The sequence below is a fragment of the Littorina saxatilis genome, linkage group LG1 (assembly GCF_037325665.1).
Source record: "Littorina saxatilis isolate snail1 linkage group LG1, US_GU_Lsax_2.0, whole genome shotgun sequence".
Classification (NCBI taxonomy): Eukaryota; Metazoa; Mollusca; class Gastropoda; order Littorinimorpha; family Littorinidae; genus Littorina; species Littorina saxatilis.
The window spans coordinates 32,175,162-32,196,971 of record NC_090245.1 but is presented as its reverse complement, the minus strand read 5'-3'; the positions used below and the strand labels follow the sequence as shown (position 1 = coordinate 32,196,971).

At 39.8% G+C, this 21,810-nt stretch overlaps 1 protein-coding gene and 1 long non-coding RNA gene across 2 annotated transcripts in view; one reads left to right on the top strand and one right to left on the bottom strand.

The window, feature by feature from the left end:
• LOC138967144 (large neutral amino acids transporter small subunit 1-like) overlaps positions 1-21,810 on the top strand; it is a 60,064-nt gene that overhangs the window by 16,571 nt on the left and 21,683 nt on the right. Inside the window, exon 5 of the mRNA XM_070339646.1 lies at positions 16,847-16,970. Within this exon, the coding sequence (XP_070195747.1) occupies positions 16,847-16,970 (124 nt within the window). The remainder of the gene's footprint in view (positions 1-16,846; positions 16,971-21,810) is intronic.
• On the bottom strand, positions 140-13,830 carry LOC138967152 (uncharacterized). Its single transcript, XR_011455856.1, has 2 exons — positions 13,382-13,830; positions 140-312 (listed from the first exon to the last, which is right to left on the bottom strand). It is a non-coding gene; the product is annotated as an uncharacterized lncRNA (long non-coding RNA).

Here is a 21,810-nt window from a genome sequence, read left to right as displayed (position 1 = left end):
TGGTTTGGTTTGATTTCGACGTGAATGCAACGTTGAGAGTGAATGTAGGTTTTGGTAAATGTATCCACGCACACACACCAACTTTCACACTCAGTCACAGATCATAAGGACTATTACATGTAACACCATAAACTCAAGATACGATCAACAATTTTATTTCATAACAAAAACATGCATATTATGTTGCGGAGAAATTAAAAATGCACGCAGCTTAGCAGGGCAACAGCACAGCATATTCAATCGATTTCATTCTTTGTCCTGGTGGTCCTCTTCTCCCAGGCAGTCCTCGATGCGCCTCTTTGATGCTGGTCGCTAAACAAAGCAAAGACAGCACATTGATATTAGTGACACCAGAGCCTCCATATATAATGTCTGAAGTAGAAATACACATCTTTTCAAATTAGGTCACTTTTTAGTAACTTTCCACTGCCTACTATGTCTCTGGCCTACTGCCAACTGAGTGTTGACACTACATGTATTTCTTTTTAATATATGAAATAAAGCATTATGTCCCTTCTTCGAGCCTTGTTGTGTCAGATTTAGGCCGCAAGCCAAGACAACAAAAGACTGTGTGCCAGTGTGTATTCCTTACATAAGAAATGAAGTATTTCAAACGAAAATTGATCGTTTCAGAACAGTTTGAGGGTATTTTATTTGTATTTGCATCATTAAGACATTTGACCTGGAAGTGAAACTGTCTTTAATCTGTGTACAAGAATTAAATGTTTGTAATTGTCCAAACACAAATAACATCCGTTACTGCTATATACTTCTTTCTATCCTCCCTTCCTTCCTTCCTTCCTTCCTTCCTTCCTTCCTTCCTTCCTTCCTTCCTTCTTTCCTTCCTTCCTTTCTTCTTTCATTCCTTCCTTCCTTCCTTCCTTCCTCCCTCCCTCCCTTCCTTTCTTCTTTCATTCCTTCCTTCCTTCCTTCTTCCCTCCCTTCCTTCCTTCTTTCCTTCCTTCCTTCCTTCCTTCTTTCCTTCCTTCTTTCTTTCATCCCTTCCTTCCTTCACACATCACACGAATCACACATACACACACACACTCACACACAAACTCACACTAGCGCGTCACCTTATTCCCACTACTATGAGTTATACACAACTACAATAAGCGATATATTTTTGTATGTCCTTTCTTTACCAATTATAGAAAACAGTTGTTACGGTGCTATTTTTATGCCCGCCCCAATTCAGCTAAATTCAGAGAGCTTTTTTCCACTACAAAAAAGAGTTTATTGCTAAAACTCGCAAAGTTCATGACACTTGTCATGGACTGTTTGAGAAGCGAGTAAAATTTAATTCTCTTTTAGCTTTATATTCCGTTATCTGTTTTGTGTTGTTTGTAATAGTATTTTTGTCCTTATGTTAACCCACCCATCACCCCCCCCCCCCCTCTCCCTTCCCCCCATTTCCCATAGTAAAGAAATGTATGTAATCACTTTGCACTTGTAATGTTTTATTATTTTTTGTATTATTATTATCATTATTATTATTATTATTATTATTATTTATTATTATTGTTGAATTGTTTCTTGTATTGTTTTTGCTCTCCCTCACCCCTCAACTCCCTTTTCTGTACATAGTCTGATTTCTTTTTGTTTTAGTTCCTTTTATTTGGTGTTGAATGAAATGTGTTTTTATTGTGTTTTTTAATTTTCCATGTACCCTCACGGGGTTTTATTGGAATAAATAAAACTTAAACTTAAACTTTAAAACTTTGATAAACGTTTCATATGCTGATCAGGATGCAATGAACTTTGACACGCTCCAATTAAAGCCCATTATAGGGGCCGGTGTCCGTCTCTCTCCTTGAGGATAAAAGGGCTCACAGCCTTTTCAACATTGTTATCAAAATCAAAGTCTTTCGGTAACCTGGAAAGCTCCTCGGAGCTAGTACTGTCTCAATTATCCACCGATCGCCGTAGGTCGAAGTTGAAGACTATCAAGTGTATGCATGTTGTAGAGGTGGGAGGTGCACAGAAAATGGAAGCATGAATCATTACAATCAAACTTTGTTTGTTAAATACACTACACCTTGTCATCGGAAACTAAAAGTTATTTGGTTTTGGCCTTTTTTTTCACAGATTATACATTGTAAATGAAAAAAAGCGAAATGAAGCAATACCAAATAAAAACAAAATGTTCAGAAACATACATGATACATGGGTAGTATCAAAACGGTTTTGTTGGTTGGTTAACCTAAGCTTAACGTCCTCACAGAAACTAGTGCCAATTAGGGACATGAAGTGGTTATATGCTGGGACAAAACGGTTGGGAAAAAGGAGAACTTTAAAGTTGCCATCAAGCAAGAGAGGGATGGGTGCATGGTTTCAACTTGCAAGGGTAATAAGAAAGCAGTGAGAGAGACAATTAAGGGCGACATGTGCGATCAAGTTGAATTTGAAAGTCCAGCACCTATAATTACAAGTTTTCCACGTTATATTTCCAGTGTTATCCATGCCTAGAAGGTTCCTTTTTTTCCAACCTTCATCTGTCCGACACGTGCGATCTCACTTTTTCAGTGAGTTATTTTTTCCCTTTAACATCTGGTTGCCAGACTTCCGTCAACCTCTTGTCAAATTTCACACTGTGATTCTCACGTATCTGATCGCTTCTTTAAGAGCACTTGACAGTGTCCAGTCAATCACTTCTTTCAGACGGGTCATAAAATTGCAAAGGCTCCTAAATGCCCCGCTCCTGTTCAAACTGTGGGGGGAGGATCTATGGAGGGGGGGGGAGGGGGATCTTAGATTGAGAGGAGACGGAATGCATGGAACGGAATTTTTATGAATCGTTTTGTAGTTTTTGTGTCTGGGGCATGTAAACAAAACAAAAATGAGCAAAATTCTGAGAGAAAAACGGGAGCTTTATCAAAGCAAATTTGTTTTACAGTTGTTGTGATTATTTAACGACAAGAGGAGACACAATACAATTTGTTATACTTTTGATTTCTAAGAGTTGAAATCAATTACGCAGATATATTATAAGTCTACAAAGCCATGACGGTGCCAAAATAGCATGATAGCATTTTTGAATATTTCACTAATCAGAGCAGCAGAATTCTAACTTCATTAAAAAAAATCAATCTAATCAAAGAATTTAGTAAGCACTGAAGGCATCGTAATCATTAAAAAATCTCACAACTTAAGAACATCATACCTCTGCATAAATTACGCTTATGCAGTATGTTTCTTCCGATTAATGCAAACACTTTTTTTTTGTCGCAGAGCAGGGACCCGGCATTGATACCGTCACCTGAAAATCAGTGGCTGTGTTGTAAGACCTACATTTTGTAATTGACAATGACTTGAAAAGGCACGTGTCCTAAGCATATAGGAAAGGTAATACATGTACACTCAACGGTGTCTTTTGCACACTGCTATCTGACAAATTATTTAGAGCGGTCATCAGAAGCAGGCGACGATAGTCGAGTGATTTATTACCCACGGGGGGTTGAGGCTGCAGACAATTAACTGTGAACTGAGAAGGGGTAAGCGGTGGGGGCGGAGGGGGTTAAAAGGGGGAGGGAGTGGGGTGGCAGACATAAAATAATGAAAACTTGTTACGGTCCGACTTTGGGTTTGGTGTGTGTTGGCTACGCTGATGTCTCAAGTAGACTCACGTTCATAAGGGGGTGGGTAAATCAACATGGTCGGCAACTTTATGATCCAGGTCGACAAAAGACAGTCAAGTGTGTAATTAGCCAATCAGTCAGATGACATCAAGGTGTCAAGTTCTGAATTCTTCTCATACCACCGTTCCGACCTCATCTCTCGGACAAAAGTTGGACAACCAAGTTTTGGAAGAAATTTTCAAGGAAGAATGACATCACAGGTTTCTGGAAAGCAAGGATTCGGGGCAAAAGAAAGAATAACTGACACTATATATAACACACACACACACACACACACACACACACACACATACACAAACACACACACACACAGGCACGAACTCAAACAAACACACTTAAAAAATTAACAAAAAAATCTTTTTAACAGTGCAGGAATTTATTGGACAGTCCGGCCGTTTCGAACAGATAAACATGTAAAGTGAAAACAAAATCGATACGTCTACTCGATCCTCTCTCTCTCTCTCTCTCTCTCTCTCTCTCTCTCTCTCTCTCTTTCTCTCTCTCTCTCTCTCTCTCTCCCCCTCTCTCTCTCTCACTCTCCCCCTCTCTCTCACTTTCCCCCTCCCTCCCTCCCTCTCTCCCTCCCTATCTCTTACTCGCTAACACCATCAATATTATATATGTATTCTAAAACTGATTTTTGTTTTGATGTACAATTTTCATTCAATTTTCTTTTCATGTTTACTTGCTTTTCATTTAAACTGTACCCTCCCCAATCACATAATTCACCTCCCCCTCCTTCCTTCCTTTACTGTCTTTCTTTATCATCATTATGCAACGTTCATGACGTTATTAATAGATTTGGTTTATTGAGACAAATTTTTCAGCCGTTACCGCCTTATGTTGTACTGTCATGCAGGAACACCACTATAAGCTTCTAGCTTGTTGCTGTTTCTGTGAACTTTGTATACATGTCATGATTGTAACCTTTGTTAAAATAAACTTATGTTTAAACCAAACAAACACACTGGCACACCACATACACACTGACACCACACACACACACCGACACCACACACACACACACTCACACTCACACACTCACGCACGAACACACACATACAAACTTGCGCGCGCGCGCACTGATTTCTAAACAACAACAACAGTAAGCAGTGAACGATGCATATATGCTAATCATGAGGCAAGAAATGAATGTGGCAAGTTTGATTCAACTTTGACCCGCTCTAAATCCCACGTTGTACACAGTCTGTCTCCCTGAGGATAAAAGGGCTCACAGTTTCCAAAACTTGTGATCAAAATCAAAGTCTTTCAGTAACCTGGAAAGCTACTTAGAGTGCTGTCTCAATTATCCCCCTATCGCCGTAGGTCGAAGTTGAGGACTATCAAATGTATAGGGAGGGGTAGGGAGGGAGGAAGGGAATTGTTACGACACGACTTTGTCGTGTAAATGGAAATGATGGGTGGCACGCGGATATCCGTGGGATGTTCAGACATGGAAATTGCTCAAAATAACGATTATCTAAACTCATAGCTCATGGATTTCCATTAAGTACTTTTACCCCGCGTTGTACTTGAAGTCCGACACCTAGTGTGAAAACGATCGTTCAATAGTCCAATTACATATTTCTGCCCCTTTTCCCGTTTAACCCCCAAATAACAACAACTACAACAAAGACAGCAAGAGCGACGACGACGACAACAAAATGTTGGAACCAAATGGAAATCATTGCAAACAAGACACCAGTAAATGTCGGACACCTACATGGTGGTTTTCAAATTCCTCATTTTGTTACATGTCCCCATACAACACTTTACCTATTGATTTTGTTATTTGGTTAGTTAATTTGAAATTAATGTTAAAGTTCCTAATTTGTTATCTAAATTTTGCCATAACGCATTTAATTATTAACTCATTCATTTATGAACTTATTTATGTATCATTTCCCTATTCGTCTATTTGGTTGTTTTTTTTATTTCAGTTATTTCGGCCTGTAGGTATTTTGGTTGTAAGCAATTCAGTTATAATAAAACAAATTCACCCATTATTAGAAAGGAGAAAACAAATTGGTGCACATTCCAAGTTGATCCGTTTTTTAACTAAAAATAGCGCGCGTTATTACTAACAATGCTCTTTTTCAAGCTTATAAAATATAAAGCCCACATGTTAAAATACCTTGACAACTACAAAGTGGGAAATTACAACGACGGTCAACAGTCAGAGTTATATATTGCTTGCAAGCCTGTCCGCCCTGTATCCAAGATATCCCCCATGCACTGGCATGGTCCTAAGAGGACACACATATATATTACTCAACAGTAAATTCCAGTAAGCCTTTAGTCGGACTCTGTCATTTTTCCAGCGTCGCGGACGACGCTGGTATCTGCGGTCGGGAAGACTTTTGAGGAATTTGCCTGCTGGGCGCCGCCATGTTTTCTGTGCTCGACTGCGAGCAGACCACAGGCACATTACACCCAAAATTCTTGTAGGCATACACAGACGCAACATAGCATATACAGACAATAACACCCACAACACTTCAACTGCATATGAAAGGAATAAAAATAAATCCGCAAATCAGTCGCGCACAAAACACCAGAAAGAAAAACAAGGAGTACCAAAGCGGCGTGCAGAAACTAAACTGACTCGGAGACTGAGAAGAAACACTGATTTATCACACGATGTGGATAGCAAACATTAAAATAAAACAGATAAGTCAAGCAAAAAATAAACACAAATATCGAAAACACAATAAACAAAGGTAAAGAAAACAAAAAGAGATGCTTGCCGACAGTCAGTGTGTGTGTGCGTGGTTTGCCGTGTGCGTCAGCGGGGTGTGTGTGTGTGTGTGTGTGTGTGTGTGTGTGCGTGCGCGAGTGCATGCGTGCGTAGGCTACGTTCTTGCGTGTGTGCGGCGTTCGAATGAGAAAGAAGAGAGAGAGAGGATTGAACAATGAGGTCACGTTCTCTGTCACATGAATACATATACACACACTGAAGGCAACTTCGGACACGAACACTTGCCAACAACTGTGGTTGGACATGCTTTTGAAATGTAATATTTTTTCGACATGATTTCTGGACATACGAATCCCGCTGTGTTGCCTACTGATGTTGCGAATGATCGTCGAACGCTGAAGAAGAAGAAGAAGTTGCGAATGATGAAGGTTTTGAGTTGACTGACCTTGAGGAGGGATTGCATCAGGCGTTTATCGTCTCAAATTATATCCTTGCTACTTTTCAGGAGTCAACTATTGCCATTCATGGTAACTTGGATAGTCAATGTTTTTATTTGTTTGATTCCCATCAAAGAAACAGAAATGGTAACCATTCTTCAAATGGCGCTGCAGTTTTGATGTCATCAAGTTAATTCCTTTGCAGAATTGATTGATTTTCTCAAAAGCCATTATCAATGTGTTTATCAATTAACACCTGTTCATTTCTGTCCAACTGCAATGCAAACTCAATGTGGAGGAAACAAGGAGTCATTACAAACAAGTCATCCCTGTACATCAACAGATTTATGTACCTCAATCAATACTGCTAGTATGAGTGACAGGAATCTAAAAGAAAAAACAACCAAACGCAAATGTACTAGTACTTCTACGACTCGTTTGAATGTAAAACAGAAATGTAACACTATCTGTGACAATGACGGTTCTACGACTCGTTTGAAGGACAGTATAGATCGAACCTTAACCCACAACTACGACAATTTGTGTCAGACTTTTTTGAACAGGAAAATATGCCTCTGTTCAACAGTAACCAAAACATGGAAGATATTTTTGAAACTTTACAGAAATGTAACACTAGCCTATCTGTGACAATGTTGCTTTTGAATTGAACCCACATTTGTTGAACAGGAGAGAATGTTCCTGTTCAACAGTGCCCAAAACACTGAATCTGACGTTTTTGAATCTTTTCTGTCATCTAACCCAATTGCTCATGACTTCATCGATCTTGAACATGCCTACTTTTCAAAGAAAGACAGACAAAAGCGAAATCTGCATGTTAGCCATCTGCCTGAAATGGTCAATGCACTTTTGTAAAATTGTCACAGCTGTTATGCACTTTTGTGAAATGGTCAGTGCTGTTGTGCACTTATGCAAAACTTGGTGCTGTGCTGTTAACATTTGAACAAAATGCAAAATGCATTTTGTTCAAATGTTTAGTGCAACTTGCTACTATATAATCGCTGTATGCGCTTTGTGGTAATAATGCACTGTTGTGAAAAGTTTGCACTAAATGTTGGCACTATGCATCATTGTTGGAGCACCCTCCTGTAGATGCACCATGCTGAAAAATGTACTTATGAATCAAGCATTGACTGAAATAAACAATTTATATATCCAGCACAACATGCAATTCATTAACTTTTGACCCTAACCTTTAACACTTCCCAAAATAAATCTTTGGTGGACATTGCATCGACGCTGTTCATTTTGAATGAACATTTTTCTTGTTATGTTTGTGAATGTCACAGAAAAAACCCACAACTCCCAAGATCACGGAAGCATGATTAACCATTCAGTCAATTCAAGGGAACGCACGCTGAAAACGTCCGCTTTCATTTCACCTAAGAGGGAGAGGAAGGTGTTTTGTTAATTTTATATTGCTGGTACAGTGGTCGCCGGTTAATATGACCGCGGTTAATATGACCAGCCGCGTATTATGACCAATTTTACCCGGTCCGGAATTGTCCTTCTTTGTTATGTATTAGAAAAAGCCGCTTAATATGACCACAACGCCGCTTAATATGGCCACATTGTTTCGAGAAAATGGCAACAAGTTCACATCTTTTTCAGTTTGAAATCACTCGGGGGGAAAAAATACATACGATTTTTTGAAAAAGGCAAAAAGGCGTGCGATATTTTCTTTCTTTTTCGTGAATGAAACTAAAGTGATCAGTGATCAGTGCTCAGTGATCTCTAATGTCGCGATCATTATTCTCTCTCTTTTTTCCCCGAGACTGAGCGTCATAAAAAGGTGAAGGATATCCTCTGGTCTAGCACCAACACACAGACCAACATCCGTGATTTTTTCCAGGCCCCTAAGTGAACATTTGGACGTGTATATGCCGTTTCTTCCATTTACTTTTCATTCCATTTCGATTTCTTTTCAACGGACGTCATCTATAATGGCTCAATGTACAGTACACATATTTAATTTTGTGTTTGTTGCCAACAAGTTACATTTTCTTACAATTATTAATTACAAAAAAAATGTTTCGTTTTGCGATTTTTTAAAGTCGTTTTCTCAAACATCGGTTAATATGACCAGCCGCTTATTATGACCATTTTATCCCGGTCCCAAAGTGGTCATATTAACCGGCGACCACTGTACTCGCACGTGTCCAAAGTGTGTGGGAAAAAGATCAAGTCGCGTAAGGCGAAATTACTACATTTAGTCAAGCTGTGGAGCTCACAGAATGAAACTGAACGCACTGCATTTTTTCCCAATGACCGTAGTCCGCCGCTCGTACAAAGGGCGGTGAAATTAACGACCCTGTTTAGCGCGGAAGTGGTTGCGCTCTGTTGCATAGCACGCTTTTCTGTACCTCTCTTCGTTTTAACTTTCTGAGCGTGTTTTTAATCCAAACATCTACATGTATATGTTTTTGGAATCAGGAATCGACAGGGAATACGATGAAATTGTTTTTAGATCGATTTCGGAAAATTAATTTTAATCATAATTTTTATATTTTTAATGTTTAGAGCTTGTTTGTAATCCAAATATAACATATGTTACATACGTTTTTGGAATCAGAAAATGACGAAAAATAAGATGAAAATGTTTTTGGATCGTTTGATAAAAAAATAATTTTACTTACAAGTTTCCGATTTTTAATGACCAAAGTCATTAATTAGTTTTTAAGCCATCAAGCTGAAATGCAATACCAAAGTCCGGCCTTCGTCGAAAATTGCTTTGCCAAAATTTCAATCAATTTGATTGAAAAATAGTGGTTTCGCTGTGCTGCATAGCACGCTTTTCTGTACAGGTCTCTCTTCGTTTGGTTTAAACTGTTTTATTCAACGTTTGTGCATTATTTACAAATAAAAAACGCATATAGAGTAAACAACACAAGCATAATGCTTATAGTGGTGTTTACAGTTTTCTAGAAAAATACATATAAATGGCGGCTATTGTACAGTTTAAATGAAGAGCAAGCAAACATGAAAAGAAAATTGAATGAAAAATGTACATCAAAACAAAAATCCGTTTAAGAATACATATATTATATTTTTCGTTTTAACTTTGTGAGCGTGTTTTTAATCCAAACATATCATATCTATATGTTTTTTTGAATCAGGAACCGACAAGGAATAAGACAAAATTGTTTTTAAATCGATTTCGGAAATTTGATTTTGATAATAATTTTTATATTTTTAATTTTCAGAGCTTGTTTTTAATCCAAATATAACATATTTATATGTTTTTTGAATCAGATAATGACGCAGAATAAGATGGAATTGTTTTTGGAACGTTTGATAAAAAAATAATTTTAATTACAAGTTTCCGATTTTTAACGACCAAACTCACTCATTAGTTTTTAAACCACCAAGCTGAAATGCAATACCGAAGTCCGGCCTTTGTCGAAGATTGCGTGGCCAAAATTTCAATCAATTTGATTGAAAATGAGGGTGTGACAGTGCCGTCTCAACTTTTACAAAAAGCCGGATATAACGTCATCAAAGGTATTAATTGAAAAAAGGAAAAAAAATGTCCGGGGATATCATTCCCAGGAACTCTCATGTAAAATTTCATAAAGATCGGTCCAGCAGTTTAGTCTGAATCGCTCTACACACACACACGCACAGACACACACAGACACACACAGACACACACACACATCACGACCCTCGTCTCGATTCCCCCTCTATGGACATTCTGTGAGTTCGACAGCTTGACTAAATGTTGTATTTTCGCCTTACGCGACTTGTTTTTTGCTGTATGTTTCTCTCTTTTTCTTTATTTTGTCTTATATGTCTGTAATGAACATTTTAAAATGAAGAGGAAAAACACTACCCACGATCCTCTCAACGAAACAGTACATTAAAAAACCTGCGCACGCGCACACACACACAAACACAACTTTTCGAGAAAACATTGGCTGCATTTTTTTTTGTACTGGTGAGCGTACCCTAAGAAGAAATCCAACATGTGTTGTCCATATGATTTGCCCGTTCGGTTTTCTTTTGTTCTAATACGCGAGATGTCTCAAGAGGACCCATTTTGGCAAAGTTTAGAGGAGGGGGGGGGGGGGGGGAGGGGGAGCATACGTCCGTAATTTTATTATCCAAGTGAACAAACGATCGACAAAAGCCCGACAAAAGACTGCCAAGTGCCGTAAATGAGTCAGGTAAGATCAAGGTGCGATTTTTGACTTGTACTTCATACCAGTTTTCCTCGCCTCTTCTCTCCTTAACAAAGGTCTAGCAACAACGTTTGGGGGGTGTAATCTCATAAGGAGTGACATAATATCACATGCGAATATGAGGGAACGAGACAGAAGAATGAATAAAACAGCCGCTATTACGCTATCTGTGTTGTGGCTGGAAGAAAAAAGAAAAAGAAAGAATACCGTCCAACTAACACGAAGAAGAATGGGGAAAAAAATCTTAAATAAAGGGAGAGGTACAAAGGTTGCGATTCATCTCGGCTAGATATTATTCACGATTTTTGTAAACATACATGTAGTAAGCCTATACTCGCATCAGACACATATTTTACATGTATCAGCATCCTACATTTTGTCCGTGTCTGCCTTCTGGCCGGGTTTGCGATTTCTACATATTATATTCATGTGTTCTTCTCTCTGACAGTGCGGGCTCAACTTTTACAAACGGGAAAATATGACATCAAATAACGCTATCAAATATCGGAGAACAGCCACACAAGCGAATGCTCTCAAGAATATGTAAACCAATGTTCATCAAAATCCGTCAGGTAGCACACACACCCATCCACACACACACACCTACACACACACACACACACACACACACACACACACACACACACACACACACACACAGTCCGAGTGTGTCATTACTTGAATGGGGTGTGCACGTTAAAGATCCCACGATTGACAAAAGGGTCTTTCCTGGCAAAATTGTATTGGCATAGATAAAAATGTCCACCAAAATACCTGTGTGACTTGGAATAATAGGCCGTGAAAAGTAGGATATGCGCCGAAATGGCTGCGATCTGCTGGCCGATGTGAATGCGTGATGTATTTTGTAAAAAAAAATTCCATCTCACACGGCATAGATAAAAATCCCTGCGCCTTGAATATGTGCGCGATATAAATTGCACAAAATAAAAATACAAAAATAAATAAATAAATCCCTGCGCTTAGAACTGTACCCACGGAATACGCGCGATATAAGCCTCATATTGATTGATTGATTGAATCAGTGAATGTGAAAAGACTATGGGTAGTCGTCTAAGACAGGTTAAAATCAGTCTAACGAATGACTACACAAACCTGCATGTGTCAGGTTTTAATTTTTGTTTGTTTGTTCTTTCTTTATTTTGTTTTGTTATTTCGTACGTTCGTTGATAAAATGCCGTCCCAACCTGCCGCCCACACACACACACACACACACAACACACACACACACACACACACACACACACACATTATAATCCCCCCTCCCGAATCCCCTCCCCCATTCTCCACCCGATAGCTCCTCTTTGTCTCACTCTCTCCTCCTTACAAATAACAATTTGATACGTTCATCTTTAATCCACCCCCCTCCCCGAATCACCTCCCCATTCTCCACCCGATAGCTCCTCTTTGTCTCGCTCTCTCCCCCGGTGTGACGTTTTCATCTTTCGCCGTGTTGATATTTCGCTTCTCGGCCTCGTTGAACTAGTATAAACTCTACACTGAACAAAAAAACACCCTACGATAGTACTGATGAGCGACCTTGTGTACCTTACATTCATGGGGCCAAATTTGTCCAACCAATTTGTTTTATTTAACTTAGAAATTTGATTCATCCTAAAATGTTTCCTTCTTACTCAAGGGACGTAACCACTCAGTACACGTTTTTGAAGAATTAGATTTTGGGGTTGAAATCTATTAAATTTTACCACCAATTTTCTTCACATGCAAGAAACTGACATGCTTTTCGTCCTTAAATAATTTCACTTCTTAATTTTACCAGGAAACAACATTTCAGTCTTGAGTATATGTCGAGGGGGAAATATGTACACAGGCGAAAGATTGAAATCGTGACACCGGCAGGGTATCTCGGCTGCCTACTTGAGTGAGTAACAGAACAGGTCGACAAAAGACAGTCAAGTATGTAATGAGCCAATGTGTCAAGTTCTGAATTCTCCTCATACCACTGTCCGATGGGCAGATTCACTTGAACTTGAAGCAGCTTGTCTGGATACATCGTCCTCCCTCAAGATCGTAAAATGCCCAATTAAGTACTTGAGATATCAATGGCGGCCCCCGCTTTCAGTCTCATGCACTGAGCTAGTCTGATTAAACAGCTTTCTAAAGGTTGCGTCCGTCTATGTGAAACGTGTTTTTCCTTTGTGTTCCACTGCTTGTGACCCATTGTTTCGCTATACTGACTCAAAAGTTGAGTCTAAAAGAATGTGTATCCCTTGGACTGAGTTAGGGCTGACATTGTGACTATTGGAAAGACCCGCCATCTTTGGCCGGTCCGTTTCCAATCATGGTCTCGACAATCAAGTAATCTGTGCATGTGTACATGGAGTACAATAAGTGATAACGTCTCATGTGGAACAACTGAAAACAACTTACCTTCGAGTTGATTACGATGAATATTTTAGTCCTGAAAGTGTTCATCAAAGTTGAAAACCAAATTTGGGATACACAAAGTCGACCGTGGCCATCACCGGAGAACACTGTCGGTTAGTAACGCGTCTTTTTTTGGGAGGGAAAGTTTCGCACTCGCAAATCCATTTAACTCAGCAAATTCCTTGAAACAATATGCATTTATGTTATACTCTTTTCGTCTTACACAATTAGTGAACCTCTATGTTTGACCGAACATTAATTGAATAGAATATTACGAAACTAAAAATGCAGGTGAAAAAACCGAAATGATTGACAAAGTTTCGACGTTGTCTCTCTCTGTCTCTCTCTGACTCTCTCTGTCTCCCCTCTGTCTCCCTCTCTGTCTCTCTCTATCTCTCTCTCTCTCCCTCTCTGTCTCTGTCTGTCTGTCTCTCTGTCTGTCTGTCTCTCTGTCTGTCTGTCTCTCTGTCTGTCTCTCTCTCTCTCTCTCTCTTTCTCTCTCTCTCTCTCTCTCTCTCTCTCTCTCTCTCTCTCCCCCGACCCCCAGCCCCAATTTTTGGAAGGTTAGAAACTAGAGGACGTACATTTCTGTACAGTCACCATAAAATCTTCATTATGAATGCAAAAATGTTAACAAAATCGGCAAACCATAAAAGAACATGAAAAAAGGAAAGAGGTGCATTTAAAGGCTGTTGGGTACTGGCTCTCAAAATCAGTTCAGCAGAATGAGTTCGCATGTAACTGAAACTATTCTTAAAAGTTACTTGGTGATTTTAAAAGCTTGATAAGGCACAAAAAAAAGGTCTGTTTACGGTAACCCGACCGACCCTATTTTTTTCGCGCGACCCTAGACTTTTTTTTGGCATTTGGGGAAAAAAAAATCTTGGTTTTTTTGCAAAATAACGTAAAAATATGGTTTTTTGGAGAAAAAAAAACAAAACAAAAAAACCGACCTACCGACCCTATTTTTTTGGCCTATGTTACCGTAAACAGACCTTTTTTTTGGCCTAACACAAGTCCCATGATTTTAGACATGCTACAATGCCTTTAATCGAAGAAAGTTTGCGTTCTTGGCCGAGTCAATGCAGCTGGCTCGAAAATCACCTCCCTTGGACGCGTGACGTCTATAGCGGAATCGGCCGGGTGGAACGGCGCTCTCTTATGCCGTGCAATGGGCGCAATCGGGTAGTCTAGTCATGTCCTCAAGAATACTTCAAAGGTAGGTCAAGAGAAACTAAGGACGGGGTGCGAGGGTGACTTCTCCCAGGTTATAACATTTCAAACAATAAATAACGGAGTTCATAACATGTATTCTGCTCCCTTCCTGCTTTTTCAGGTGTAATTCCCACTTGAACCCTGTTTTAGTTCAACTTATTGGCAGATTATATTGTCACGCGCCGAGGGACACAAACACACACACACATACACACACAGCCACCCACAAACACACATACACAAACTGATGTGACACACACACACACACATACACAAACTGATGTCACACACACACACACACACACACTAACACGTGTACACACACACACACACACACTAACACGTGTAATCACACACACACACACACACACACAGACACACACACACACACACACACACACACACACACAAACACACAAACACACACACACACACGCACGCACGTATAGACAATCACAGAGATTAGGTTCATGTATTCTGCCCCCCTCTCGCCAATTTACAAAATACAACAAGAGGTTTGATGAGCACAGTAGATCAACTTTAAACGTACACAATTATATTTTTAGCATTACTTTTCAATTCTCGTTGATGCATTAATGATGCCAGAAAATGTAACCGGACGCATTTGGAACGCCAAAGCAATTAAATACATTGCGCGGTACATCGGCGCTTAATTTCATAACGTCTGACTGAGTCATTTGTTATTCGGTGATAGTTTCGCACATATCTATCTCCTGTATTTGAAAATATGTTCACCTTACGTAATTTTCAAAGGTACATTTCTTTGATAAACGATACGAAACCGTGCAGGTGAAAAATTGGTAATGACTGACGTAGGATTCGTTGTGGATTTCACGTTGAGGGCACGTTGGCGATCAATCAAACCCCAACGTTGTGTGTTTACGTTGAAACTACGTTGTAGGAACGTTTGTTGTATCAAACTAACTTTTGTTTTTAAATCACGTGAATTTCACATGAAAATCACGTGAGTATACCAACGTTGTTCGAACACCAGAAAATCACAATAATACAACGTCGATTTTACCTTGCTTTTTAAGGTGGAATCCACGTGAAATTTACGTTATGTACCAACGTGTAAAAAACAAAAAAACACAACTGTAACGCAACGTTGCTTTCACGTTGTGTTTTTTGGTTGGATCCACGTAAATTTCACGTAATCTTCGCAACATTTGAAAGACACCAAAATGCAACGTGAAATTCACGTAAAATTTACGTTGTATTACAACGTCGAAAGAACACCAAAATCTCACAATGACACAACGTTGGTTTTACGTTGCGTTTTTTGGTTGGCTCAACGTAAATTTCACGTAAAGTTCGCAACGTTGCTAATGACACGAAAAATTCACATTTTCGCAACGTCGTATTTACGTTGTGTGTTTGCTGGGCCAGCATTACCATATGCACCAATGTTTTTACAACTTATTTTCATATCCATGGGGTCCCGCAGTGGGGCACTGCGGTTATGAAATTAAAAGCCCCTCCTGTTTTTGGAACCGCAGGAGCTTTCTAGTTTGCTGTTAGGTAGATTTTTGGTTCCTCTTTCCTGTCATGCTCTCTTTTTCTTCATGAATTCTTTTCTTTTTTCTGCCTTCTTGCTCATTCACCTGTATTTTTTCCAAAAATCTCTTCTCTTGCCGCTTGTCTCGCGATTCATGTATAGTTTAATCTGTTAGTGTTCTGATGTAAGTCCAGCAGTAGATAGGTTAAGCCTATTTTAACATACTGGAAACTGGTAATCTTCCAGTAGGTATTAATTTAGTTTTACTAAAGCCTGCTGGGACACAAGTAATGGGTTAGTGCATTTGTAAACAGGAATCGCTTGACAAGTGGCCCCCTTCATCCCCCCCTTCCTCGTCCTGATATGGCTCTGCGTAGTCAGCTGGACGTTAAGCAACAAATAAACAAACAAACAAATATCCATGGGGGAATTCGATGCAGTAAAAATGTCATTTTAAATTTGAACCCTATTGGAAATATATTCAGACTCTTACAGAAACCAGTCTCTCAGCCAATCAAATCAATTCTTTATGTACAGTTTAACATTATACAAAATCAGTTAAACAAAAAATTCAACCTGTAGGTGTGACCAGTTGTCTGTTTCATATCCATTATTTTCAGGTTGTTACTCGGGTTAAACACAGTGAATTTGTGGTTAAAGCAATCCTAGCTTGAAAAGTCCTGCTAGACTTTATAATCCTACTAATTGCTTCTGTTTCTTTTGTGTTCCTCCAGGGATGTACCCAGAGCATTGGTGTCTGCAATGCTGATTGCCATATTCCTGTTCGTGTTGACCAACATGGCGTTCTACATGGTGCTCACCCCCAATGAAGCTTTACAGAGCGATGCCATTGCCATGGTGAGGACAGGTCTATTAATGCCTGACTAGAGTCTTTGTGTGAAGATGTTTCATCTATATATATATACGACTAGTGTCTGTCTGTCTGTCTGTCTGTCTGTCTGTGTGTGTGTGTGTGTGTGCACGATGCACGGCCAAAGTTCTCGATGGATCTGCTTCAAATTTGGTGGGCATATTCAGGTACACCCGGGACAGGACACAACCTGGTCGATATTTCAACACGTGCTCTCAGCGCGCAGCGCTGAACCGATTTTGGTTCCACCTCAGCTACCCGGGCCCCCATACCGACACACCAAAGCCGCTAGACCACATCACAACGCCAAAGTTCTCGGTGGATCTTTTTCAAATTTGGACACCGTATTCAGCTACACCCCGGACACAATATCATCGATGAGATATTTCAACACGTGCTCTCAGCGCGCAGCGCTGAACCGATTTTGGTTTTTGTGTTCATTTCACCATTACAAGTAACTCTTCCTTATCTTCTCCAGTGTTTTGCGTTTATCTCCCTTCCTTCGTGTGGCTTCAATCCATATTCCCGTTTCTAAGTTACTATTTTTAGAATGTCACTGCGCTGTCCAGAACGCTTCCCTTGCACCCGTAAGTTGTTCTTACTGTCAAAGTGAAAAGGTCGAATCAATTTATAGCCACGCGAAAAATACACTGTCACCTATCTCTATATATTTATAGATATAGATATACATATAAATATATACGGCTTCTCTGTGTGTGTGTGTGTGTGGGCAAAAACCTGTGTATTGTAGAGTTCTGTTTGTGATGTGGTCTAGAGGCTTTTATCTGTCTGTATGTTCTGGCATTTGAGAAGCCACAACAGATAATATAGGGCTAAGAAATAAGCTCTAAAAATCTCAAACCCGTTTGACAGGACTTCGCCTTCAAAGGTGATTGTGGTGAACCGCCACGCTGTCTGTCTCTGTCTCGCGATTCACCCCGGCGAATTCACCATTCCCAGTAACTCTTCCTTATCTTCTCCAGTGTTTTGCGCCTTCGTGTGGCTTCAATCCATATTCCCGTTTCTAAGTTACTATTTTTAGAATGTCACTGCGCTGTCCAGAACGCTTCCCTTGCACCCGTAAGTTGTTCTTACTGTCAAAGTGAAAAGGTCGAATCAATTTATAGCCACGCGAAAAATACACTGTCACCTATCTCTATATATTTATAGATATAGAAATACATATATATACGGCTTCTCTGTGTGTGTGTGTTTGTGTGTGTGTGTGGGCAAAAACCTGTGGATTGTAGAGTTCTGTTTGTGATGGGGTCTAGCGGCTTTTGTCTGTCTGTATGTTCTGGCATTTGAGAAGCCACAACAGATAATATAGGGCTAAGAAATAAGCTCTAAAATTCTCAAACCCGTTTGACAGGACTTCGCCTTCAAAGGTGATTGTGGTGAACCGCCACGCTGTCTGTCTCTGTCTCGCGATTCACCCCGGCAAAGCCGGGTATTCCTCTAGTGATCAATATACCTTGCTCAGGTGGCATTGCATGCAGCATGGTTGTGAGAGACAGTCAAGTCAGTGGGTTTTTTTTTTTTTGGGGGGGGGGGGGGGGGGGAGATGGGGGGAGGGTTGGAGGGTTAGCTCAGTTGGTAGAGCACTGGACTTGTAGTCATCAGGTCAAGGATTCAAATCCAGGCTGAGATGGACACGGGTCAATCCATGTCCCACTCTATGTCACCACGACTGTGGTCTACAAAAGAACAGTCATTGTGCCAGAAGTGCAGGTAGCTAATTGCACCTAAGCACGCACACACCTGGGTAACACCACTCTTGTTGCTGCTAGCTTTCCACGAGGAGGAAGCGACCTAAATTTCCCAGCATTATGGAAATGCGATGAAAAAAAAAAAATCTGCCCTAGATGACATTGACTGTACAGACCTATATTTTGTTTATGCTGTGCATAACCATGCAAGACCCACTTCATCCTGTACTGGGTCAATTGCATCATCTGCTGTGTGTTAAACAGTCAAAAGCCTTCATTATAAGAGATACGTGTGAAGCATAATTATCAGCAAACAAATCACATGATCACCACCTGCTGGTTATTACAGCTGCCTCAGAGAAGTCGTACAATGTATTCACTCCACAGACCACAGGTTTGAAAAAAAAAGAAAAAGAAAAAACAAGTCGCGTGAGGCGAAATTACTACATTTAGTCAAGCTGTCGAACTCACGGGATGAAACTGAACGCACTGTATTTTTTCACCAAGACAGTACAGCTTCGTCAATCCCCGCGTGAAGGAAATCGCTCACCTCCCACATGTAAAACGTAGTGATATTGACACGCCAGATTAGCGCGGTAGCGTATTGTGCTAAGCAGGAAAGCACGCTTTTTTGTATTCTTGTTCACTTTCTGAGCTTGTTTTCAGTACAACCTATCATATCTATATGTTTTTGGAATCAGGAAATGATAAAGAATAAGATGAAATCATTTTTGGATCGATTTCTTAAATTTTAATCGTAAGATTAATTAATCTATTTTCGTTAATTGTGATCACATTTTAAGAGTAAACGTGACATATGTATATATTATTAGATTCAGAATGTGACGAAGAATACGATGCAATCAATTTTAAATCTGTTTGCGAAAAATCGATTTTAATGACAACTTTAATGAGCAAACTCATTAATTAATTTTTAAGCCTTCAAGCTGAAATGCAATACCAAAGTCCGGGCTTCGTCGAAGATTACTTGACCAAAATTTCAACCAATTTGGTTGAAAAATGAGAGCGTGACAGTGCCGCCTCAACTTTCACGAAAAGCCGGATATGACGTCATCAAAGACATTTATCAAAAAAATGAAAAAAACGTCTGGAGATACCATACTCAGGATCTCTCATGTCAAGTTTCATGAAGATCGGTCCAGTAGTTTTCTCTGAATCGCTCTACACACACACACTCACATACACCACACCCTCGTCTCGATTCCCCCCTCTACGTTAAAACATTTAGTCAAAACTTGACTTAATGTAAAAAGAAGTTCATTTTGACTTCAACGAAAGCATCATCCACTGCATGTTAAACAGTCTGACATCTTTATTGCAGTTGTGGGTGAATTTGCATACATATAATTATTAACAGATCTCGCGATCACCATCTGCTCTTTATTACCGCTGCCTCATAAAATCATATTCACTCCACAGCATCATGAAAATGACATGGACATTTACTCTTTGGCGATATGCATTTTGAAATTTTGCAGACATACAAAACATCAGGATAAGTTTAAATATGTGCATGTGGACTGTAAGTAAATGTAAGCTAAAATATACAGGGCTGTTCTAACTGTGTGTCCCTGTTTACTGGACACTCTTGAAGCTGGAAAAAAACATACCAAAAAGTCATGTAGGGGTTCCCGCTACGCATTATACCTAAAAATATCAGAATCAGGGATAATCTGCTAGAAATCATATGGATCACATAATGTCACACTGACTGAACACTACTCACGATAAAAAACGCTCGCGCTGGACCCGAGTACTCTTCAGACTGGCTCGCTCCCCCAGTATGAAAGTTTTTTGTCTTGTGCACGTGGATTTAAAAAAAAAAAAAATTTAAAAAAATATATTATTTATTTATTTTACACAATAAAAAAAATTGTCAGTAAGTACTGGTGTCACATGACTGATGTGAACCAGTTGATTGGCTAATGGCGATGCGCTAAAACTGTTAGCGCACTCTTGGAGTGCGCTAACTTTTCCACAGAGCGTATTCTTCCGCCCTTTGCCTAAGCGAGACTGTGCTCTCATCCTCAGAATTAATTAATGACATGTAGCTTATATTCTCCACAATACCAAATGACCATAAATTCCCTGCTTCTCAATTAAAGCAGAAGTGGGTTTTTTCTGACAGATTGCATGTGCCTGTGCCAGTGCCAGTGATCTAAAAATAGAAGCCGCTGTGTTTCATCTAATTTTCGCCGACTTGCATATACATTCTTCTCATATGCCGTGTTAGTGGCATGTAGCTTATCATCCACATTACCAAATGATGAGTTAGTATACAATTCCCAGCGGCTAACAGAAAACACAAGTGTTATTCCGATAACGTACCAGCTAGACCAGTTTGGAAGACTGACTCGATCGACTCTGAGTAGCAGACTACACAGAAATACGACTACATCAGTTCAGTAAATGAATGGTTTCCGAATTATTATTTCAAGGCAAGAACAATCGTAATCGAAAACGTGTAAGGTTCAGAACGTTCTTACCATATATAAGACTTATTACCAGCCTGCCTCATGCGTGCAGACTCAGTGCAGACTGCAGTGGTTCGATTGCCCAGGTAGCCTAGCAGTAGCAGACGACATTAACCCCGCTCAGCAAATTAACATGTTGGGCAAATGTGAACGAAAAAACGATGGGGATATAATACGTGTAGGGTTCAGAGCATTCTTACCGTTCATATTTAGTATCAGACTCCCCGATGAGTGAAGATACAACACGAGAAATATGCCACATTTGTTTTGAAAATGTGCGAACCGTCGAGTCCCGCTTCGAGTCAATTCAAGGGGAGTCACTCCGCACAGTCAATCCGTCGAAGCTCGACTGGAGGTTTCGAATCGCAAATAATGAAGAGCACAGTCCTTTCTCCGAGTTCAAATGAGGTCTCTCTGAAAGATCATCACTGTTCAGATTAACGCTACACTGGAATTTACCAACAGAAATTAAAATGCGTGTGACGAAAGCACGACACACTTGAGACACCCCACACAAAAGTAGATCTTTACTGTACACGACCTGACCACACAGTTATGCCTATTCAAATGCGCGTTGCAAAATGTGCGTTTGCAATCTTCTTTTTTCTATGGCGGTACTGACA